At 49.8% G+C, this 17,801-nt stretch overlaps 2 protein-coding genes and 2 non-coding genes across 5 annotated transcripts; 3 read left to right on the top strand and 1 right to left on the bottom strand.

Annotated features, from left to right (window-relative positions):
* The first annotated feature begins 276 nt into the window (after positions 1–276).
* On the top strand, positions 277–7,098 carry LOC118175049. Its single transcript, XM_035340914.1, has 6 exons — positions 277–302; positions 414–642; positions 1,851–1,974; positions 4,221–4,378; positions 4,791–4,864; positions 5,727–7,098. Exons 2-6 carry the CDS (start codon positions 421–423, stop codon positions 5,893–5,895), a joined length of 747 nt encoding a protein of 248 aa, XP_035196805.1. The 5' UTR covers positions 277–302; positions 414–420; the 3' UTR covers positions 5,896–7,098.
* A 375-nt stretch (positions 7,099–7,473) lies between these two features.
* SIRT4 (sirtuin 4) lies at positions 7,474–12,749 on the bottom strand. Of its 2 annotated transcripts, XM_035340912.1 has the most exons (6): positions 12,612–12,749; positions 12,386–12,515; positions 10,502–11,007; positions 9,546–9,840; positions 8,214–8,417; positions 7,474–7,665 (listed from the first exon to the last, which is right to left on the bottom strand). In XM_035340912.1, the coding sequence occupies exons 3-5, from the start codon at positions 10,999–11,001 to the stop codon at positions 8,265–8,267; spliced, it is 948 nt and encodes a 315-aa protein (XP_035196803.1). In that variant the 5' UTR covers positions 11,002–11,007; positions 12,386–12,515; positions 12,612–12,749; the 3' UTR covers positions 7,474–7,665; positions 8,214–8,264. The 2 variants fall into 2 exon arrangements, with proteins under 2 accessions (XP_035196803.1, XP_035196804.1); XM_035340913.1 differs by lacking the exon at positions 12,386–12,515 and having other exon boundaries at positions 12,612–12,683.
* A 1,172-nt stretch (positions 12,750–13,921) lies between these two features.
* On the top strand, positions 13,922–14,062 carry LOC118175166. The gene has a single exon (XR_004754908.1). It is a non-coding gene; the product is annotated as a U4 spliceosomal RNA (small nuclear RNA).
* A 552-nt stretch (positions 14,063–14,614) lies between these two features.
* On the top strand, positions 14,615–14,755 carry LOC118175165. The gene has a single exon (XR_004754907.1). It is a non-coding gene; the product is annotated as a U4 spliceosomal RNA (small nuclear RNA).
* The last annotated feature ends 3,046 nt before the right edge of the window (positions 14,756–17,801 follow it).

Raw genomic sequence — 17,801 nt, 5'->3', positions numbered from 1 at the left:
CCGGGGTTCGAGTCCCGGTCCCGTCGCGTCCCCTCACGACACCCCCCGGTCCCCGGGCGAGCGGGGAACGGCGGCAGCGCGGCTCCCCCCCACCCCCGACTCCCCCCGTTCCTCCTCCGGGCACGGGCCGAGGCGTTTGGCCGTTCCCTGCCCGCGGGGCCGCAGCTGTGGGGAAGGGGCGGCGTTGGCCTGGAAACCAGGGGCGGGCTGGGGGAGCCCCTGAAGGACCGTGGGCTCCTGACCCGGCCGGGACAGAGCCTCCCGGGGCTGCTGCTGCCGGTGGGGGCGGCCGGAGGGTGCGGGTGGGCTCCCGGGGCTGCCCCTGGTTGTGGGAGGGAGCCCAGCAGCAGATGGCTCAGCCATCGCCCTCAGCATAAGGAGCGCGTGCAGCCCGCCCTGTCCTCTCTGCCCAGGTAGAGGATGGAGACCCTGGACGAGTTTGACAACGAGTTCCCCCTCAGCATCGCGTTTTGCCAGCAGATCTCCCCAGAGGACTTTGAGGAGCAGTCCGTGTCCTACACGCAGCAGTGCCTGCAAGAGCTGTGCTCGGCCATGGAGCAGAACCCGCGGCTCTGTGAGAGGGCTTTGAGAAAGCAGAAACAGGTGGAGAAGGAAGGAGCTGGCTTGCTGTCTTACATAAAGGTACCTGAGGCCTCTTCGTAGGGAGGAACCCTGGATCTTGGAGGCTATCAGGATGATAATGAGATAGGATGGTGAATCACTTTATTATTATTATTATTATTTATTTAAAAATAAAATAAAAACTGAGCGTTCAAGTCTCACAGCCAGATAATCCATGTTGTATCGATACTCATTTCCTATTTTTCCCCAGGTGTTCACGTACATGAGTTTTCTGGAAGCATTGAGCTCTGTGGGTTCTCTGTGGAAATCTGGAGGATCCTCAATGTGTTTCCATCGTAGTGCTAAGATGAATCGTTTCTAGGGATGGAAGTGCAAGATGAGGTCCATTATCCTCACACACTAGCTTTGATTCTGAGGTCATTGTTTGTAGAGCAGTAAAGGTCATAAGTGTTACTGAAATCCCTTTGTAGGGATAAATAAAACCCATTGTAGAGGCAGAAGTAAAATACCATCACTATGTAGAAGAAACACTGTGCTTTTGAGCTGTACCATCCCAAGCAGGGAAGAGTGCTGGGATGCAGTCAGAAGCATTTCAGAAGCTTGGTGTAAGTCTTTCCCTGTAGTAGTAACCCTTGGTTTGAGGTGGGTAGTGCATCTACTGCTGCTGGGCCATTCTAGCATTGCCTAGATATTTTCAGTGGATAGATGAGAGCACCAACTCATTCTATGTCTCTCTTACTCCATACACATTTCTGTAAGCCTACACTTAGGTTTGGGCCCTTGGTCATGTCTCTTAGTTGCACACATTTGGTGGTGCAAAAGGCCTAACAGCAGATTTAACAGCCTCCCCTGAGCAAGCGCTTGTACAGGGGATGTTGTCACATAACATGAAGTGCCAGGCCCTAGGCAATGGCAGAAGTGATGATGGGGTTTGGACGGGCTGTGCAAAGTTGCTCTTTAGGGCTTGGAGGAACATTGTGGAAAGCAGAGTCGAACAGCAGTCCAGCGGTTCCTCAGCCTGAATTATTGCCTGCTGATGGGGAGAACAAAGAATATATGAACATCTTTTGCCATGCCAGTCTGTGCTTCTGTTCCAAGACCAGAAGCAGTAACTGAAATAAATGTCCCTGTGGTCACTAAGCACAGGAGCTCTGAAGCTGTACAGAGGTGGCACGTGATGTGCTGGAGGGATGGCACCTGTGTGGGTTTATGGTGCAGAAGTGAACTCTCAGTGTCTTAGCTTTGTCTTCTCTACTGTTGTTTTCTAGGCCAAGATTTTTTGGACTCTGCAGGGAGAATTGAATTACTCTAACTACATGGACATTGCAGAGATGAAAGAGAAAGTATGCCAGCTGAGACGAGACATGAAGAGAGTAAACAGCTATGCTCAGGGTAATGACTGTTTCAGTTTCCATTTGTGTCTGGAGACCAATACTAGACACTTGTACTGTTACTCTTCCTCTCAGGCTCAGCTTTTCTTCTTACCTGCCACTGTATGCTTACTTAGTGATGCAGAAGAAAAAGCACAGATGTGGTAATTAGGTATCTTTCCTTAGTGGGAAGGGAGAGGACTGGGGTCTGCACACAGACTTGCAGATATCATCTGTATCTGAACACTGGTTTTAAACCCTGGCTAGCTTGACTCTGCCTTTCACCTTCCTGAAGCAGTTTTGTTTCTGGTCATTCAGGAAAGATCTCAGGGAGAATAGTGATACCAATCTACTATCTCATTCATGAATTTTCTTATGAATTCATGAAGAGTTCTTACGAATTTTTCAGACACCAGAAAGGTGTTTCAGTGGTTTTTCTACTACCCCAGATCTGCTGTTTTGCTGCTGGATACACTGCCGATGCCCCCTTTTCTTTCAGCACCCAGAAATCACTTGCTACAAGTTTCTGTAGGAGAGGCATATTTGCTTGCTTGTCAAGACACCTGATTTATCTTCTGTTTTGCAGGGCATAACTGAAACTTATTTCCTGGATTTTTTGGGGTGATTCTTATGAGCTGCAAACTCCATGTTTCATCACCCACTTTAAAACAAGCTTTCCTCTTTGATCAGCTATTCACAGCTCCAAGTTTCCCTCTGACTGAAAGGTCCAATCACCATAAATCTGGTAGAGCTTTAGGAACTGTCTTCAACCCATTTGGCTGTGTGCAGCTCAGTAAATGGAGGTTATTATTCGCCTTCATGCTAAGCTGTGAAAACACATCAAAAAGCGTTTGCTTCTTGTCTCAGCTCCAGTGCTGTTTCCCCAAACAACAAAGGGACTCATCTTAGTGAGAAGGCAGCCTTAATCTCTCCAGCTTTCCTTACCTGCAGGTACAGCTGCTTTATTGTAGGAGCAGTAATTGCACAGGCAGGCAAGGAGCCTTGCTGCAGCCACAGCCAGTTCTGTGCACAGACACAGGAGTCCCTCATTACACCCAGCAAGCTCTGTCTTGCCAAGTGCTAAATGGGAGGAGGGTCGTAAGCTGATTTTTGTCAGATGCCACCTGCTTGATTAAGGAACCAAGCATTGCTTCCCACCAGCAGTGGTTTGTGTCAGACTGTGAACTCTGAGTTGTTGCAGGTATTCAGTTCTTAGAATTACAAGGTCCAGTTGGATTTCTTCTCCTTGGCCCTTGCCAAGGACCATGCTGGACATTGGATGCAGCATCTGTCTGTTTTTTGATACTTTTTTTTTTTTTTTTTTCTTGGAAGATTCTTCTGATAAAGGAACAGCAGAATGTCCCAGAAGAGCTCTCATATTAGCAAAAATGCACTGCTTCTGATTTGCATGTGCTGAAGCTGCATATGTTGTCGGGGTCTTGGCAAGGGCTTGCAGCTCACTGGGGTCATTCATTCAAAGCTGCTTGCCTTTAGTTTGCAGGAGTTGTGCTGTATACTCTGAGGCCTTTTAACACAAAATGCTCTATTTTTATTTTTTTTTTAATCCTCCTCTTTTATTTTTAGCCTTATTGTTACCTGCCTGGCCAATTGTCAGTGAGCAGGTATGAATTTCTTATTGTCCATCAGTGTCCTGTATCTACCAGGACCTGGGTGCACAGGTGACAGACCACTCAGCTGTGCAGCTCCCACTGGGGACTCTTCCACTTAAAATCTCACAGAAGCAATACGATAGGAGGAAAAGGATTAATGGGCTTCTTTGTGTTATTATGCCCAAAGCATCATCCAGATTTTTTTGAACTTTAACCAGAAAAATCAAAGCTGTTTAACAGCCCATATATCAGAACTTCCTGACCTTTTCAGAAAGAAAGCATCAGCCAGGAGAAATCTGGCATCTGAAAGGTATTTTCACATGCATTATATGTGAATATATATATATATATATATATATATATATATCAGTGATGAAGATGGCCAGACCAGTAGGACTGGAGAAGCAAAGCCCTCTATTGTAATTTTATTCTCTTGCTACAATTATGTTTTCTGTAATCTAAAAATACAGCTGTTAAGGCTAAGTTAATTTAGATCTCAAAACCCCTGCACTGTGCAGGGTGTCATGACAAGAAGCACTAATCTGAGGTGTTTTCCTTTCCCAAAGGCACCAGAAAGCCTCCCAGGATGGTTGCTTTCAGTTGCACCAGTAACTTGGCACTGATTTTTTTTTTTTTCCTTTTTTCCCCTTCCATACAGGTGCAAAAACTAGGAAAGGACGACATCCAAGGCACTCGTGGGGAAAGACGCACACTTTAGAAGGTGGATTTAGCCCCTTGCACTCCAAGGCTCCTGAACCTCCCAAGATCACAATGCCCAGGGTCTTTGGTCCTTTTCCAAAAATCACGAATAAGCAGGTTTGTCAGTAGGAGTAATCTGACTGTAGGGGGTGGGAGGCTGTGCTTACACCGTTCCCATCAGGCACAGTCCTCCCGGCCATCTCCTGGGTGCTGCTCCTTCACCGGAGCGCAGTTTGTGAGACAGCTCTCATCCTGCAGAACTCTATTACAAAGTTTGCTCTGAGGGTTTGCTTAGAACTGAAGGCAAGGCTTGCCAAATAGGAAGTAGCTTTTGTTTGCTCTGGGTAACCCCAGTCCCCTTTCACAGGAGGGGCAGAAGCACCCATTATAAGGTACTCACAGCTCCTCTTGCCAAACCTGTCATGGTAGGAACAGCTGTAAGAAAGAGTACAAGTTGTTGATTCAGCTGAGTTCATTGTAAAAACCTGTCCTTGTGCTGTTGTCTAATGTGTGCTTTTACCAACCACAGGTGGACAGAACTACAATTTCAAGCCCTGATCTGAAATACTGGTGGAATGGCGCAGCAACAATGAACCAGAAAAGGTAGGAGAGCACTGAATCACATAGGGGATGATCAAGGCTGGCTTAAAGGAGACAAGGTAGCTAGGAAGGGTCTGTATTTCCCCTTGGTAATGGGGGAAAAGATCATTCCTCAGGCTCTGTAACACTCTTTTTCTGTTAGTTTCAGCCAGTGGTTGATTTGTGTCATATTCTGCTCAGCTCTGGGGGTTTCTATAACTCCATCTAGGCTGGAAATTTGAGAAGCTGTGAGATTTCTCAAGACAGGTGTTTGCTAGCTACCTGTAACGGCATAGTCAGCTTCTGATAGCCGTTATCTCTCTGCATTGCTTCTTCCTACACAAATAGTGCCAAAGGAGTGACAGGGGAAGGTGTCAATCAGCATTAGAGTGGTGCAGAATTGGCTTTTGGTTTGGAACTTTAGGCTTTCTGTGGCATTTCTCAGTTGAGCAATCTTATTTCCCAGTGGTAGTGGGGGAACACGTTAGGAGATTAAGTGTTCTGATCCTGCTGCAGCAGAAGTCAATTTTAGTAGTGCTGGATCAGTTTAGCAGAAAAAAAGGAACAACTTTGTCTCAGCCTCATATGCTTGTTACGTATATGTGCTTGCTACCATATAGTAATAAACCATGCATGGGAAATTTACTGTAAATGTTTATCGTTTACTGTAAGTCACCGTCCCTAGTGACTTAAAAGCATATAGTGCAATATATAGTGTAATCTGTGCAGGGTCAGGGTAACGATGCCTTTATCAGTGTTGCTGAAGAGACACCCTGACTCCCACGTGCTCGGCTGCTGAATTGGAGGCAGGAATGGGCGTAGAAGGTTTAGTCACCTGTCACATTGGTAATGCCCAGTCCTCACTGCAGACGTTTTCTTCTTTCAGACTTCTTGGCAGTGCTCCCACGCCTCCTCCTCAAAATGCTGGCTCTAATGACACCAAACCGGCAGCCTCCGTTTTTAACACACCTATGACATGCACATTTCAAGGTGGTGCTGAAGATGACATGGATAATGAAAAACCTGGCCCCAGTTCCTCTGCTAAAGAGGCATAAATGTCTCTTCTAATATGAAAAACCTAGATGAATAAACACTGTGCAAGTGCCCTGGTTGTGTGTGGAGGTTCTGCTATGCCTTAGCCATGGTTTCTGCAAAAGCTTTGGTTAGCAGGACAGCTGTAGTACACAAAAGATGACTGACATCTGTGAGCTTTCTTCACTACCAAACAGCAGATTTCTAACTCACTGGAAAGTAGGATCGCCATTAGATAGGAGCAGAATGCAGGTAGGGGCCCTGAACTCACCTCACATGGCTTTTAAGTGAAGCAGTGTCTCCTCTGACCCATTATAGCTATGTCTTGAAACATGTTAAGTATCTAATTTCCTCTACTTTATGCAGAATTGGGTCCTTAACTATCCCTTTGATTCTGTACTTTACTTGCTCCTGAAAATGGCAACAAGAAAACCAAGAAGAACTTTGCATCATGTGGACAGATCTCCTTGCTTTGCTATTGCTCTTTTAGTAAATGACTCTGGCACTCTTTCTTCAAAAAAAAATCTTGTCAAAATCATTATTATAGGACATGTTATGTGAGGACTAGGATTGGGGCATTTCGAACAATTACACTCCCTCATAGCCGTGAGGGGAGTGGTAGATTCATATGGAAGGTTGGGTTAAAAATGTAACGTTCCAGTCTGGGCAAGGTTCTCCACGTTATCGTATAATTTGTCTTAAGCTACCACCCTAAGGATCACCAAAACATGGTTACCCAGTAGTGACAGATCTGTTAGGAGTGTGCAAAATCACATCTGTGAATAGCTTGAGCTCAGTCCTGAGGGAAACCTATTGTGCAGATTTAATTGCCTCTCTCTCAATTCATCAACTGTTAGTAATTACATGCTGCATTTTTGCAATGGAAAAAATGAATCTAAACTGGCTATTGAGACTGTACTTAAATAAATCACAGGAGGAAGAGGAAATTGCAATGCAAATAGTATCAGTCATGTAAACAATTTTAATTCGCTACTTAGTTATTCATTAATTAAATAACATCTTTAAAAAATGCATTCTAGAAAAGGTAGCAGCCACGCTGTAAGCAGCTCTGGTCAGATATTAGCTTAAAGTAAATCCTCTGGCATCTCAACAACATTCCATTTTTAAAGCGTGCAGATAGTAAGCAGTTCAGCTGGTCGACTGACACCTGAGAGAAGTGCTGACTTCCCCTCTTTGCTTGAAGACATCAAGCTTGTAGTGTGTGCTTTCAAATAATTTCTTACAAGAGCAGTATTTTTTTTTCAGCTTCTCTTTTTAGCCATTTTTTTTAAATGGCAACTGCAAATCCTCTTGCCTCCTCACCCTCTTGGCACGCCCCACATTTTCCCACTAATGACAACAGATCCTCCAGCTCATACTGTGGTGTTCCATATTGCTCTCTTCTGCCATTCTACCTCAAGTTACTTGGTCAAAGTCCCTGCCCCTCATTCTTCTCTGGGGACAACTATTAAAAAAAAAAAAAAAAAAAAGTGTTTAAAAGTGTTTGTTCTCTGTTTTGCTCTCACGTGTCTAATTATCCTGTCCCAGTCCCATCCTGTCCCAGTGAATGCAAAGAGAAGGCACTGTTAACAACAACAAAGTAAGGCAGAAAAGACATTTTTTCATCATCCGTCTCCTTCCTGGTTAAGTGGAGCTGGTGTCAATGCAGAGAACAAACTGGTCAGGTCGACAAGTGCGAGCCTTGCTGCCCTCTCCTGGTGTCACCAGGGGCCACACATAAGGATCTCAGATGCCCCTCAGATTGACGTTTTCCACTTTTGAGATGGTAAGTCCTGTAGGAGTGGAGGTAAGAAGCTGCTTTATCGATGGAATTGAACATTTACATTATCCGCATTTCAAAAGAGCAGTGTTTTGATCAGCTGGATCAATTCAACCAGGCATAGCTTTCCAATTGTCAGTAAGAGTACAGTGACTTGAGAAATGTTCGTGCATTGGTTTGTTACAAAGAAAATTGTGTGCAAAGGTAGCAGCACTGGTCACATTCTCTGAATCTGCATGTGATCCCCTGACCCCCTGTAGTTTTCTGTTTGTGACAACTGGACTGGAGGTCAACATTGCCAGGTTTTCTAGTTTCCTTTGCCTAATTTTCTGGGAGCACCGTGTATGCTTTCTGTGTATGATCATGGGAAGCAGCAGCATGGCCCATCAGAGCACACCAGGTGCAGATGAAAATTTGCAGCCAGGCTTTGATGGGAATGTATTTTTGATGGGAACATTGTGGGAACATCTTTTTAGTCAGTACATCTCAGTCACAGCATTTAATGGATATCTAAATCCATCTTCTTACCCTTTAAGGTGACTGACCAGGGAAGGCACTCACCTTGGAGAAATATTTTTACTCCTGATAGCTACTGATGCTCAGCTTGCTGGGTCAGTGTGCAACAATCAGAGGCAGCAGCTCTCCACAGCGGGAATTCAGTTTTAAGGATGCAAAGTGGTCTAACCTTGTGGGCCCAATGTTAAGGACTGCAATGGGCAGCTGCTTCTCCCGGGCAGCAAGAGCAAACCTGTAACCAGAGTATACCTGCAGGAACACCAGCAGACAGAATTATTGGCAGCACAGGCAAAGGAGAGCTACAGAAAGGACTGAAGAAAGTAAAGGAGTTGCTGTTGGCAGGAAAATGGGGCTGTATATATGCAGTTTTATGCAACTGCACTTAAGTAGGAGGTTTCTCCATTCAGGAGTGCACAGAAGAGAACAGCTTTTGACCTCTCATCAGTGAAGGGTTTCCATTTTTGTAGAAAATATATACATTGAAGGGAAAAGTCCTTGTCTCTTAGTAAATCTCTGCAGCAGTTTTTATTAACTATCATAGGTACTTAAATGCTTCTGCTTTGATGGTTCTCACATGGCCCAGCTTAGGTACTACAAGAATGAACGTAAGGCATTTCAATCATTCCTGTGCAAAGGATTATGAGCTTAAGAAGTGCAAGCTCAAGGAATTTGTCTCCAGTATCCTGAAGTGAATTGCAATGAGCCAAGCCTTCACTTTATGCCTTTCTGGAAAGCATTAGAGTAGTTTTCTTTAATGTAACAGAAACTGTTCCTGGAAAATCTCTTACACAAAGTCTATTTCAAAAGCTTCCACGGGTTAAACAACAGGGTTTTCTAGACCACCTATCTTACAGATAAGATATGGTCATGGAGAAAATGGTGTGATACAAAGGACAGTGCCAAGCAGCAAGCAGAGGCTTCTGTTTTCTTCTTCAGAAGCTTAATGAGGACTTACAAATCCTGAAATCTGGTACTGCAGACAGCTTTCCATGAGGCCTAGAAAGCTGACAATGGCTATAAAAAATCAAGGAACAAAAAAGTGGGGTGGTGATGTTTACAGAATTGAATTGTGTCAGGTGTCCTGGCTTTACGGGCAACTGCAAGCCTACAACGCAGTGATGGAGGAGGCAGGAGAGTGAGGTCTGAAGTGTGAATGGGCTTATTTACAGCAGCATGACAGAGACTGGTCGTGGAGTTACAGGGACGCCCAAACAGGACAACTGAAGAGCTAAATCCCAACAACAATAAAAATAAATTACCAATAAGCTCCGAAGTAGCTGTGGTGACTGCAAACAGCAGTCCTAATTTGTAGGACCAAGGACTGTTGCCAGCACAGTAGCACAGAAACAGGAATGCAGTGGGAGAGGAAGACCTTACCTGCATAGAGGATCCTGCCACCAGCATGGAGTCTGACTCTGCCAGGCGTTGGTGCACAAAATCCACCTTTTCCCGGCTCACCGTGTCTCCAAAGAATGTCACGTCAGGCTTCAGGATGCCACCACATTTACTGCAAGCTGGAACTTGGAAATTGCGCACCTGCTCATCCGTCAGGAAGACGTCCCCATCCGGAGCCACACCGAGTGCTTCAGCCTTCCAGGTAGGATTCAGAGCTTCAAAATGCTCCTGAAGCTCAGAGCGCGAGGTCTGATCTCCACAGCCCAGACAAAAAACCCTGAAATGCAGAGCAAAGTTGTAATGGAGATGGGAGCTTCTAAGGAACGTTCTAAGGAACTTTTGTTAGAAGTCCTGGGAAGTCTGTTGTCATCGCCCCCATTTATTTACCAAGTAGTGCATGTCACTGAGCTGTCTTTCTGCCTCCAGTTGTTGCTTTGCAGGGATGCTCTAGACTAAGCACTTTGAACCCTACTGTGCATCCCACTTCACAGTTAGGGCTTTTTCATCAGGAAGTTTTGGGTGATCACAGGCAGACTGTGATGGCTCCTCTCCAGTACGCCCAGCCCGCGCATTTCTAGCACTACCATCTCTGCTTAGGCCTGGTCACCCTTTGCATCCTCAGGATCCCCCTGTCTTCACTAAGAGCACATTTACTGCAGCAAGGAAATGGGAGGTTCTGACTGATGTAGGTTCTAAGTCTGATCCAAAAAGCACTCCAAAAATGGGGTGGTGTTTGTTTCTTAAACACTGCTCTGTGAGCAGCGCCGGTGCATGATCCTCTTCACCCCGGTACAAAACCACCTTTGAGCACGCCATCTCCCCTAACATAGTGCATTTACATTTTGCCTCCTTTTTCAGCAGCTACCACTGCACTTACATGTTGGTCACCCCAAACGAGACACGAGAGCATGAGCCATCCTCCTCTCCCCGCGGGGTACCTGTGTGTGCACCCGTGCAGTTCTGTCAGGCGCTGGCTCCCAGCTTTGGTGTGAAGGGCGTCCACGTTCTGGGTCACCAGCCAGTGAAGCCTTCCCAGTTTCTCCCAGTCTCTCAGTACCAGGTGCGCTGTGTTGGGCTGGTGGGAGGAGAACTGAGGCCAGCCCACGAAGTTCCTTGCCCAGTAGCGCTGCCGGGCGCTGGCGCTACGAACAAACTCGGCGTGCTGGATGGGCCGCCTGTCTGTCCTGGCGTAGAGCCCCACTCCTTCGGAGCGGTAATCTGGGATCCCCGATTCAGTCGAGATTCCAGCCCCGGTCATTACAAAGAGCTTCTTGGAGTTGGAAACAAAACGCTGCAGCTCCTCTACTTCCACAGGATCTGGGGGAAGACAGGCTGGCACGAAAGCCAAGTTTGGAGAGGTCCTGGACACGGAGTGGTGTCTGAGGTGATGGAGTCTGATGGCTCTGCAACCCCCTGACAACCTCCTGGCAGAAAACATGCTGAGCTAAAAGCCAAGAACAGAACACACAGCAGGTAAAAGAAAGCAAAGAGCATATTGTTGCTTCTATCATCTTGGGATTCTCTGGAAACTGTCGCTGGTAAGTTTTCTTTGCTCTTTTTTCTAACAAAATCAGAATTACTTTGGAGCTGTTAACTAAACCCCGCTGCGCGAGGACAGCGTTTGCATGTCCCTCTCACAGAGGGTAGCAGAGGGGTGCTGGAGGTGTGAGGGTGTTAAAGGTAGTTTGAGGAGGGCACCGAGCACCTCGCAGCTGAGCTGTTGCAGTGTGGGGACAGTCCCTTAAAGGCTGCCTACCAGGAACTTGCCTGTGAGACCTGTGGCAGCTCTGAGAAAGTTCTTCGCGTGGTGAGCTTGTTTGTCTGGGAGGCAGCAGCTCGCTCCTTCCAGGGACCTGAGCTTCAGGGCCTGGCTGCATTTTAGACTCCTGCTGCATCTGTGTTGCTTTGCCTCATGTCCCCAGTCTCCCACGAGTACCCGTTCTTACAGTAAGCAGAGCGATATCTGAATACACTGACAGTCTGGATGTTCAGCTGTATTTTGATACTAGATGCTAGTGGCAAACAGTAGATTTGTCTCAGTTAACCTCCAGCACTTAATTATCGGTTGAATTACAGGGAGGGCTGCCTGGACTCAGGGCCGTGGCACCATACCCCAGTAAATTAGACTAAAATCACCAACGTGCCGACACAGCACCCGCCTCGGTGTTTTCCAGGACTGACAGATTCTCTGCAGAATCTAAACACCACGTGCAGGCTTATTCTGGAAAGCCTTCCCCTATAGCACTGAACGCTTTTATATCGAAGCAGAGGATTACGTTCATGATGATTTTTACCTTGTTTTGTTGTTCAGCAAGGATGGTGTCGGGCACCTTCCTTCTGAACAGGTTTAATTTTCCATATTAATTAGAAGGGGCAAAGTTTCCCAATAAACTGTAACTTGCTTTGAGAATAAGTCCTGCTGTGATGCTCCCAGAAGGCTGCTCAGCCAGTTTGATGCTGATTACATTGCTTTAACTGATTAAAATTCTCCATCCCTGCCCCTTACCGTCAAAAGATCTCTCAGAAGGAAGTGTTTTGAGGGGGAATGAAATGGAGGTATGATATAGGCTGACCCACAGGAGAGAGAAGGCAGCGGTGGGCCCAGCAGCAGAAACAGCACGTACATTTGAGGGAGGCTCTGAAGCACGACAGTAAGTCAGTGAAAGAGAGAAACGTGCAAAGGGCTGAACGCTTCCTGTGAAATGCAAGGCTGCTGTCAATATCAAAGTGCTCAGATTTAAAAAACACACACAAAAAAAAACACAAACAATGCACACCAAAACCCAACCACACTTACATAAAAGCTCCCTACACGTACCTACCAAGGTCCAAGGCTAGGGTTTGTTTTCTAACACGCATCCAAAAGCTCCGCAGGAGGAGAGCAGACAGTGTAGGCAGAGGACAGAGCTTTCTACAGGCCAGAAATCCAGAGCCGCGCCCCCCGAGCCTGTTCTGCTGTGACAATGACACGGTGCGGGGAGGGGGTGCTGGGCACGGGGCGCACAGCCAGGGAAATGAACACGTTACGGTAAATAACGCCAAAGTTACCTGTCATAGCACTGCCCGACTGACCTCCGGACGCCTGCGGAAGAGGAGTTTGCTGGGAAATGTAGTTCGCACGGAGGCCAAGCCCGAGCAAACACTACAACTCCCATGCTTCAAGGGAAAAAATCAGCCACCTTCCTGAAAGTTGTGCGTTGGCAAACGCTGCGTGCTGCCCTCGGGGAAGCATAGGAGAATAAAATCAGATTTGATACAAATGTAAGTAGTAGGTAAGGTTTGGTAGGTCCGTGTCCTTATGAAAGCCTGCATTCTCCTTTCACCGCTGCTAACGTGGCAGGTTTTAGCCTCAGAACGTGGCTGAACAAATAATGGAAGACAAATCTGCCTGGGGAGGTTTCGGACGCCTCGCTGGGGAGGTGTGCCTGGTGGGAGTGTGGGGGGACGTGGGGCTGATATGTCAGCCCTGTCCTTGTGCCCTGGGTGCCTCCACTCAGCCCCAGTCAAGGTGAGCCAGGCTGGTGGGCCTGATGGTTATGGTTGGAACGACAGCAGAAAAGTGTGGGTGAAATCGTGGAAATGGACCATGGCACCAAGGGTGGACAGACAATGCCAGTCTGGTCCAGCACATTGGATTGATGTGGGCAGACCAAACCCCAGAGGTCAGCATGTGACAAGCGGTCTCTGTACACCTTCCAGAGGTGTGGATGTGACGTGAGGGGCAGTTACATTTTATTTCAGCCGCTTGCACCTCTCCCGGAGCACAGCCTGAGCCCTGTTCCCCTTCAACAGTTGACTTTTCACTGCCGAGGGGCTTACTCCATGTGGTGGTCGCGCCGCTTTTTTGCTGGCGTTGGGTTTGGCCAGCCGCTGTGCCGTGCGGTGCCGTGCCTGGGCAGGCTGCCGCTGGCCTGCGGAGCCGAGGTGAGGACGGGAGCACGAGGGGCACGGAGTCCCCCAGTTCCTTGGTGCTGAGGAAGGGCAGCCAGGCACTGAATGCGTTGGGTAACCGCACGCTTGGTCTCGTGTGTGGTCCTCTGCAAGGAGCCTCCCCTTGAGGGGAAACCGGTGGGTTTTGGCAAAACGCGGCGGATTTTCTTCCTTTCTGCCCAGGAAAGGGGCGAGTCCCCCCTCATTACCATACCGCCCTCCCGGCACCCCCCGCGGGCCTCCCGTCCCCTCCAGCCTCCCTCCCGCCCCGTGTCCCTCCCGGTCCCCCCAGCGGGGGCCCGGGGCGCGGGCGCGGCGGGGCAGGGGGCGCACGCGGCGGGGACGCGCGGGGGGGGGCGGCGGGGGCGCGCTCTGAGCTAGGCGGGGGGGCGGCGGCGGGGTGGAGGCTGCGGGGGGCGGAGGGTGGCAGCTTTGCGCAGTGGCAGTATCGTAGCCAATGAGGTTAATCCGAGGCGCGATTATTGCTGATTGAAAACTTTTCCCAATACCCCGCCATGACGACTTGAAATACAGTCGGCATTGGCAATTTTTGAGGGCCTCTCCGGAGGCTGCTGTGAGCCGGTTAAAAAATAGAAAGGAAAAAATTAGGGGAGTCTCCAGCCTCCGTTCCCTATTTAATCTCTGTCACTAGTTAGCTTCTACGTTCGTTCAGCCTCTATCCTCACTCAGCCTCCGCTGCCTCCATCACCATTCGGCTTCCATCTCTGTTCAGCCTCTATCCCATTCAGCCTCCACTCCCTCCCTGCCTCCATCCCTAGTCAGCCTCCACCCCCTCCCTGCCTCCATCCCCATTCAGCCTCCGTCCCCGCCGTGCCTCCACCCCCACGGGGCAGGGGATCCCGCGCCAAGGCGGGGCGCGCCAAGTGACGTCACATACATTTGCATAGCCCTTCCCAGCAAGCCCCGCGGCCGCCCCGCCGCTCGGTACGGGGGTGAAAACGGGGAGCCCCCCACCCGGGGGGGGGGGATCGAAGAGCACCGGAGAGCGCGGGGAAAGCGGGGGGCACCGAGACGGGTGGGGGGGAGCGGCGGCGGGGGGCTCGCCGTGACCTAGGAGGCGGCCCCCGGGCGAGGGGTGGCGGTGGCGGCAGTGGGAGGTTAGCTTTGCGCAGTGGCAGTATCGTAGCCAATGAGGTTAATCCGAGGCGCGATTATTGCTAATTGAAAACTTTTCCCAATACCCCGCCATGACGACTTGAAATATAGTCGGCATTGGCAATTTTTGACAGTCTCTACGGAGACTGAATTTTGGTGTGAAAGAATAGAAAAAAAAAGATGATCTTCGTGAAGGGGAGTCCAGGTTGCAGTGGTAGTACCAGAACTCATCTCTTTTACCCCAGTGTGGGCTCGTCTACGTGTGGCAGTCTGCTTCAGAACATGGCTCCTCCTTGCCCAACTCCCAGTCTTTGTCTCTGCGAAAAGCGGCTGCTCGCTTTGGTGTAAAACCCTCTAAGTAACCCCATCCATGTCTGCCCTCCCTTATAAGTTCAATACACCCCACCTGTTTCCAAGCTGCTGTTGCTGTGTCCAACACCTAAGCACGCCCCGCAGAGGGGACCCCTGACCACCACACAGCGTCCTGGGCCGTATCTGCACCGCAGCGGCAAGCAGCCTGCCTCTGTCCTTTTCTGTGCATTCCACGTGGTTTTCGCTGCGGCCAGTTACCTCTGAAGCTCTCTGCACAGCTACGTGTGCCATCCAGGTGCGCGTACCCTGGCGGTTTGACCCTGGGTTAGGAGGCTGTTTATAACGAGGCAGAGTAGGAAAATTAGTAGCAGACACTGATATTCCTTCTTTATCAGGTTTGTAATGTCAGCTGGGCTGGGGTGTTATACACAACGGTGACCAAAGAATGACAGTGAAACCTCCTAGATGGCATTTGTCCCGTTTGCTCTCCATTACCCGCAATATTCGTTTGCAATCAAAACCCGAGGCGATGGGATGCCGTCACCCTTTGTCAGAATGAGGCACAGCAATAAGCACTCAAGTCATGTGTAGTTGGCAATGAGTAATGCAGTTCACGTACTTGCTTGGTTCATTTCAGCAAGGTCAGTTGATAAGCGTCATATCTATTCCTTGACTGATTCTCCTTCCTTCTAACAGAACCATCTGCAGAACCGGCCGCGTGGTTCCTTCATCCAGCATCACCAAGCCATGTCCCCCACCCGGTGCTGGAAGTCCTTGGCTCCATGTGCTCCAGGTCCTTCCACCGGGCGTGAAGTTGGACCTTGCATGGGGGAGCCACGTGTTGAAGTGTGCTGCTGCTGCCCTAAGCTAATGGAAGCCTTCAGGCGTGAGGCTCTGCCCGAATTTTCCTTCTGTGTCCATCTGAAGAAAGAGCCACGTCTCCTTGCGTGATGTCCCTGTGGCACAGCGCAGAGGACACGCTGCAATTCAGTCATTCTCATCACCCTGCAGTTTCAAGTCACTCTCAAAAGTGCACAGGTAGGCTCTAAACATGCCTTACAAGTCTTGTAGCTTCCCATCTGTTCTTTGACAAAAACTTAGCATGGTGCTTTTCATAACACCTCTTAGGAAATGAGCTTGGATTTCTCCAGTCTGACGTTACTGACCCCAAGTGGGCAGGCGGAGATTCAATCCATCCCGTTTCTGAGTGCCGAGTGTGTGGAGGCCAGTGGGTTAAGCCCCCCGAAGAGCTGTGGGGCCGGTCCATAGCTGGTTAGCTACGCTTTGACGAGGGGAAAGATGCCTTGAGCAAGCACCCTGATCACCTGGGCTGTGTGGAGGCAGGAAGTCCTGAAGTCTTAAATTCTCGTTGACTCATTGTCTGACTTTATTTCCAGCTCCCAGCCGCATTTCCCATCTGCAAAAGAGAACAACAACTTCTTGTCACAACTTCTGTGAGAGATAAGGATTGAGTCATACCGTGTTGTAGTCGCGGGGCAGCATGCAAGAGGAAGCACCGCACACCTCTCTGACGCACGGCGTGCCTTCGCTCCCCAGCAGCTCTGAGGGCTGCAGCTGCTCCCGCATCGCTTCCCCCTCGGTCCCACCAGCTGGGCACCTCGGCTGCTGCTCTGCTGGGGAGGAGCTCGCTGGGGTGGCTGTCCCCAGGGAACTGCAGCAGTGCGTGCACAGGGCTTGAGCAGCAAGCAGATGTTCACAAGCCCAGGAGCGTTTCAGAGGCAGAGAGCAGGTAGATGGGGGGCAAACAGGAGTTACGGGGCGCTAGGAAGGACAGAGGGTGGTGAACATCGGGTGGGGTTTTCTTTAGCCCACCCCTCTGAGCAGCTGTCGTAGCAGCTTGGGCTTTAACCTGCCCTTCTCACTGGGAAACCACAGGAGGGTTGGGGGGGTGCCAATTTTGGGTAGGAAATGTTAGGGTGTGAAAAAGAATTCAGTTGTAAACAGCACCCGGGTATGACAAGTGCAGTGAGGATAGGCTTGGTTTAAAAGCTGTACAACTGGAGGGCTGTGTCCCTTGCACGACAGCTCTGCCTTCCACCTCAGTCACCCTTCCACAGCAGTGCTTAAGCCACAGGGCGCAGCTTTAGGGGCAGAGGCTCCTTGTCGTTACATTCAGCCGCTTGGACACAACCTATTTCTTGTGCGTGCAACCCTACGACAAGTTCATTGTAGCCCTGAAACAGAAAAAAAGCTGTTTTGTTTTGTTGGTTTGCTGATCCTCAGAAAGGATCCGGTAGGAAGCTGGAGATAAACATTGCGTACCAGGCTGCAATGCAAACAGCGGAAACTTCACTCGTGCAGGGGTAGAGGTAGAGGTGCCGCCCGAGCCGAGACCTCTGCCGGCCGCTTGCTGCTGGAAGAAGCACGGACCTGGGAGGGGGCCTGATCCTGACCGCCCAGTTCTGCTGCGCTAGCGGCAAATAATGCCGGTGGTGTGGCGCACGTCGCCTGAGGGGACACATCCTGGAGTTATTGCTGCTCAGTCGTGGAAAAGCAGCGACGTGCTGAGCACAAGCCCCTCTCATGCAGTGCGGGAGGCACATTTATGTACGTAAGGCATACACCGCCCCATACATCGTGTCTTAAACCTTGCTCAGGGACCCGCGAGGCGGTGTCAGGCAAGGTCCTGGCGTTGGGGTGCCGCACAGGGTGCGAGCCTCCGCTTCTGCTCGCGGCGTCCCTCGAGCTGCGTGGGGCCCTGGGTTGCTGAGGGGTGCTGGGCACGAGTCCCCGGGGGCTGCTGTCATCTACGGGCACCGGGGCTGCGCCCAGGCCCCTCACCACAGCTCTCACTGCGGCCCTTCGTGACGAGAACCAGGGGGGGCTGAGGGGGCTGAGGGGACTGAGGGGGCTGAGGGG

The sequence above is a fragment of the Oxyura jamaicensis genome, chromosome 15 (assembly GCF_011077185.1).
Source record: "Oxyura jamaicensis isolate SHBP4307 breed ruddy duck chromosome 15, BPBGC_Ojam_1.0, whole genome shotgun sequence".
NCBI lineage: Eukaryota > Metazoa > Chordata > Aves > Anseriformes > Anatidae > Oxyura > Oxyura jamaicensis.
Note: the sequence above shows the minus strand (reverse complement) of the source record. Positions and strands in the feature narration are given on the sequence as shown.

What these genes read in the sequence shown, in the direction of transcription:
- LOC118175049 (XM_035340914.1), top strand. Translation starts at nt 421, where the DNA reads ATGGAGACCCTGGACGAGTTTGACAACGAGTTCCCCCTCAGCATCGCG. An exon ending in GCTTGCTGTCTTACATAAAG is followed by an intron (nt 643 to 1,850) that starts GTACCTGAGGCC and finishes GTTGTTTTCTAG; the next exon opens with GCCAAGATTTTTTGGACTCT. An exon ending in AGTAAACAGCTATGCTCAGG is followed by an intron (nt 1,975 to 4,220) that starts GTAATGACTGTT and finishes CCTTCCATACAG; the next exon opens with GTGCAAAAACTAGGAAAGGA.
- SIRT4 (XM_035340912.1), bottom strand. Translation starts at nt 11,001, where the DNA reads ATGTTTTCTGCCAGGAGGTTGTCAGGGGGTTGCAGAGCCATCAGACTC. An exon ending in CTGCACGGGTGCACACACAG is followed by an intron (nt 9,841 to 10,501) that starts GTACCCCGCGGG and finishes TCTGCATTTCAG; the next exon opens with GGTTTTTTGTCTGGGCTGTG. An exon ending in TGGCAGGATCCTCTATGCAG is followed by an intron (nt 8,418 to 9,545) that starts GTAAGGTCTTCC and finishes GTGTTCCTGCAG; the next exon opens with GTATACTCTGGTTACAGGTT.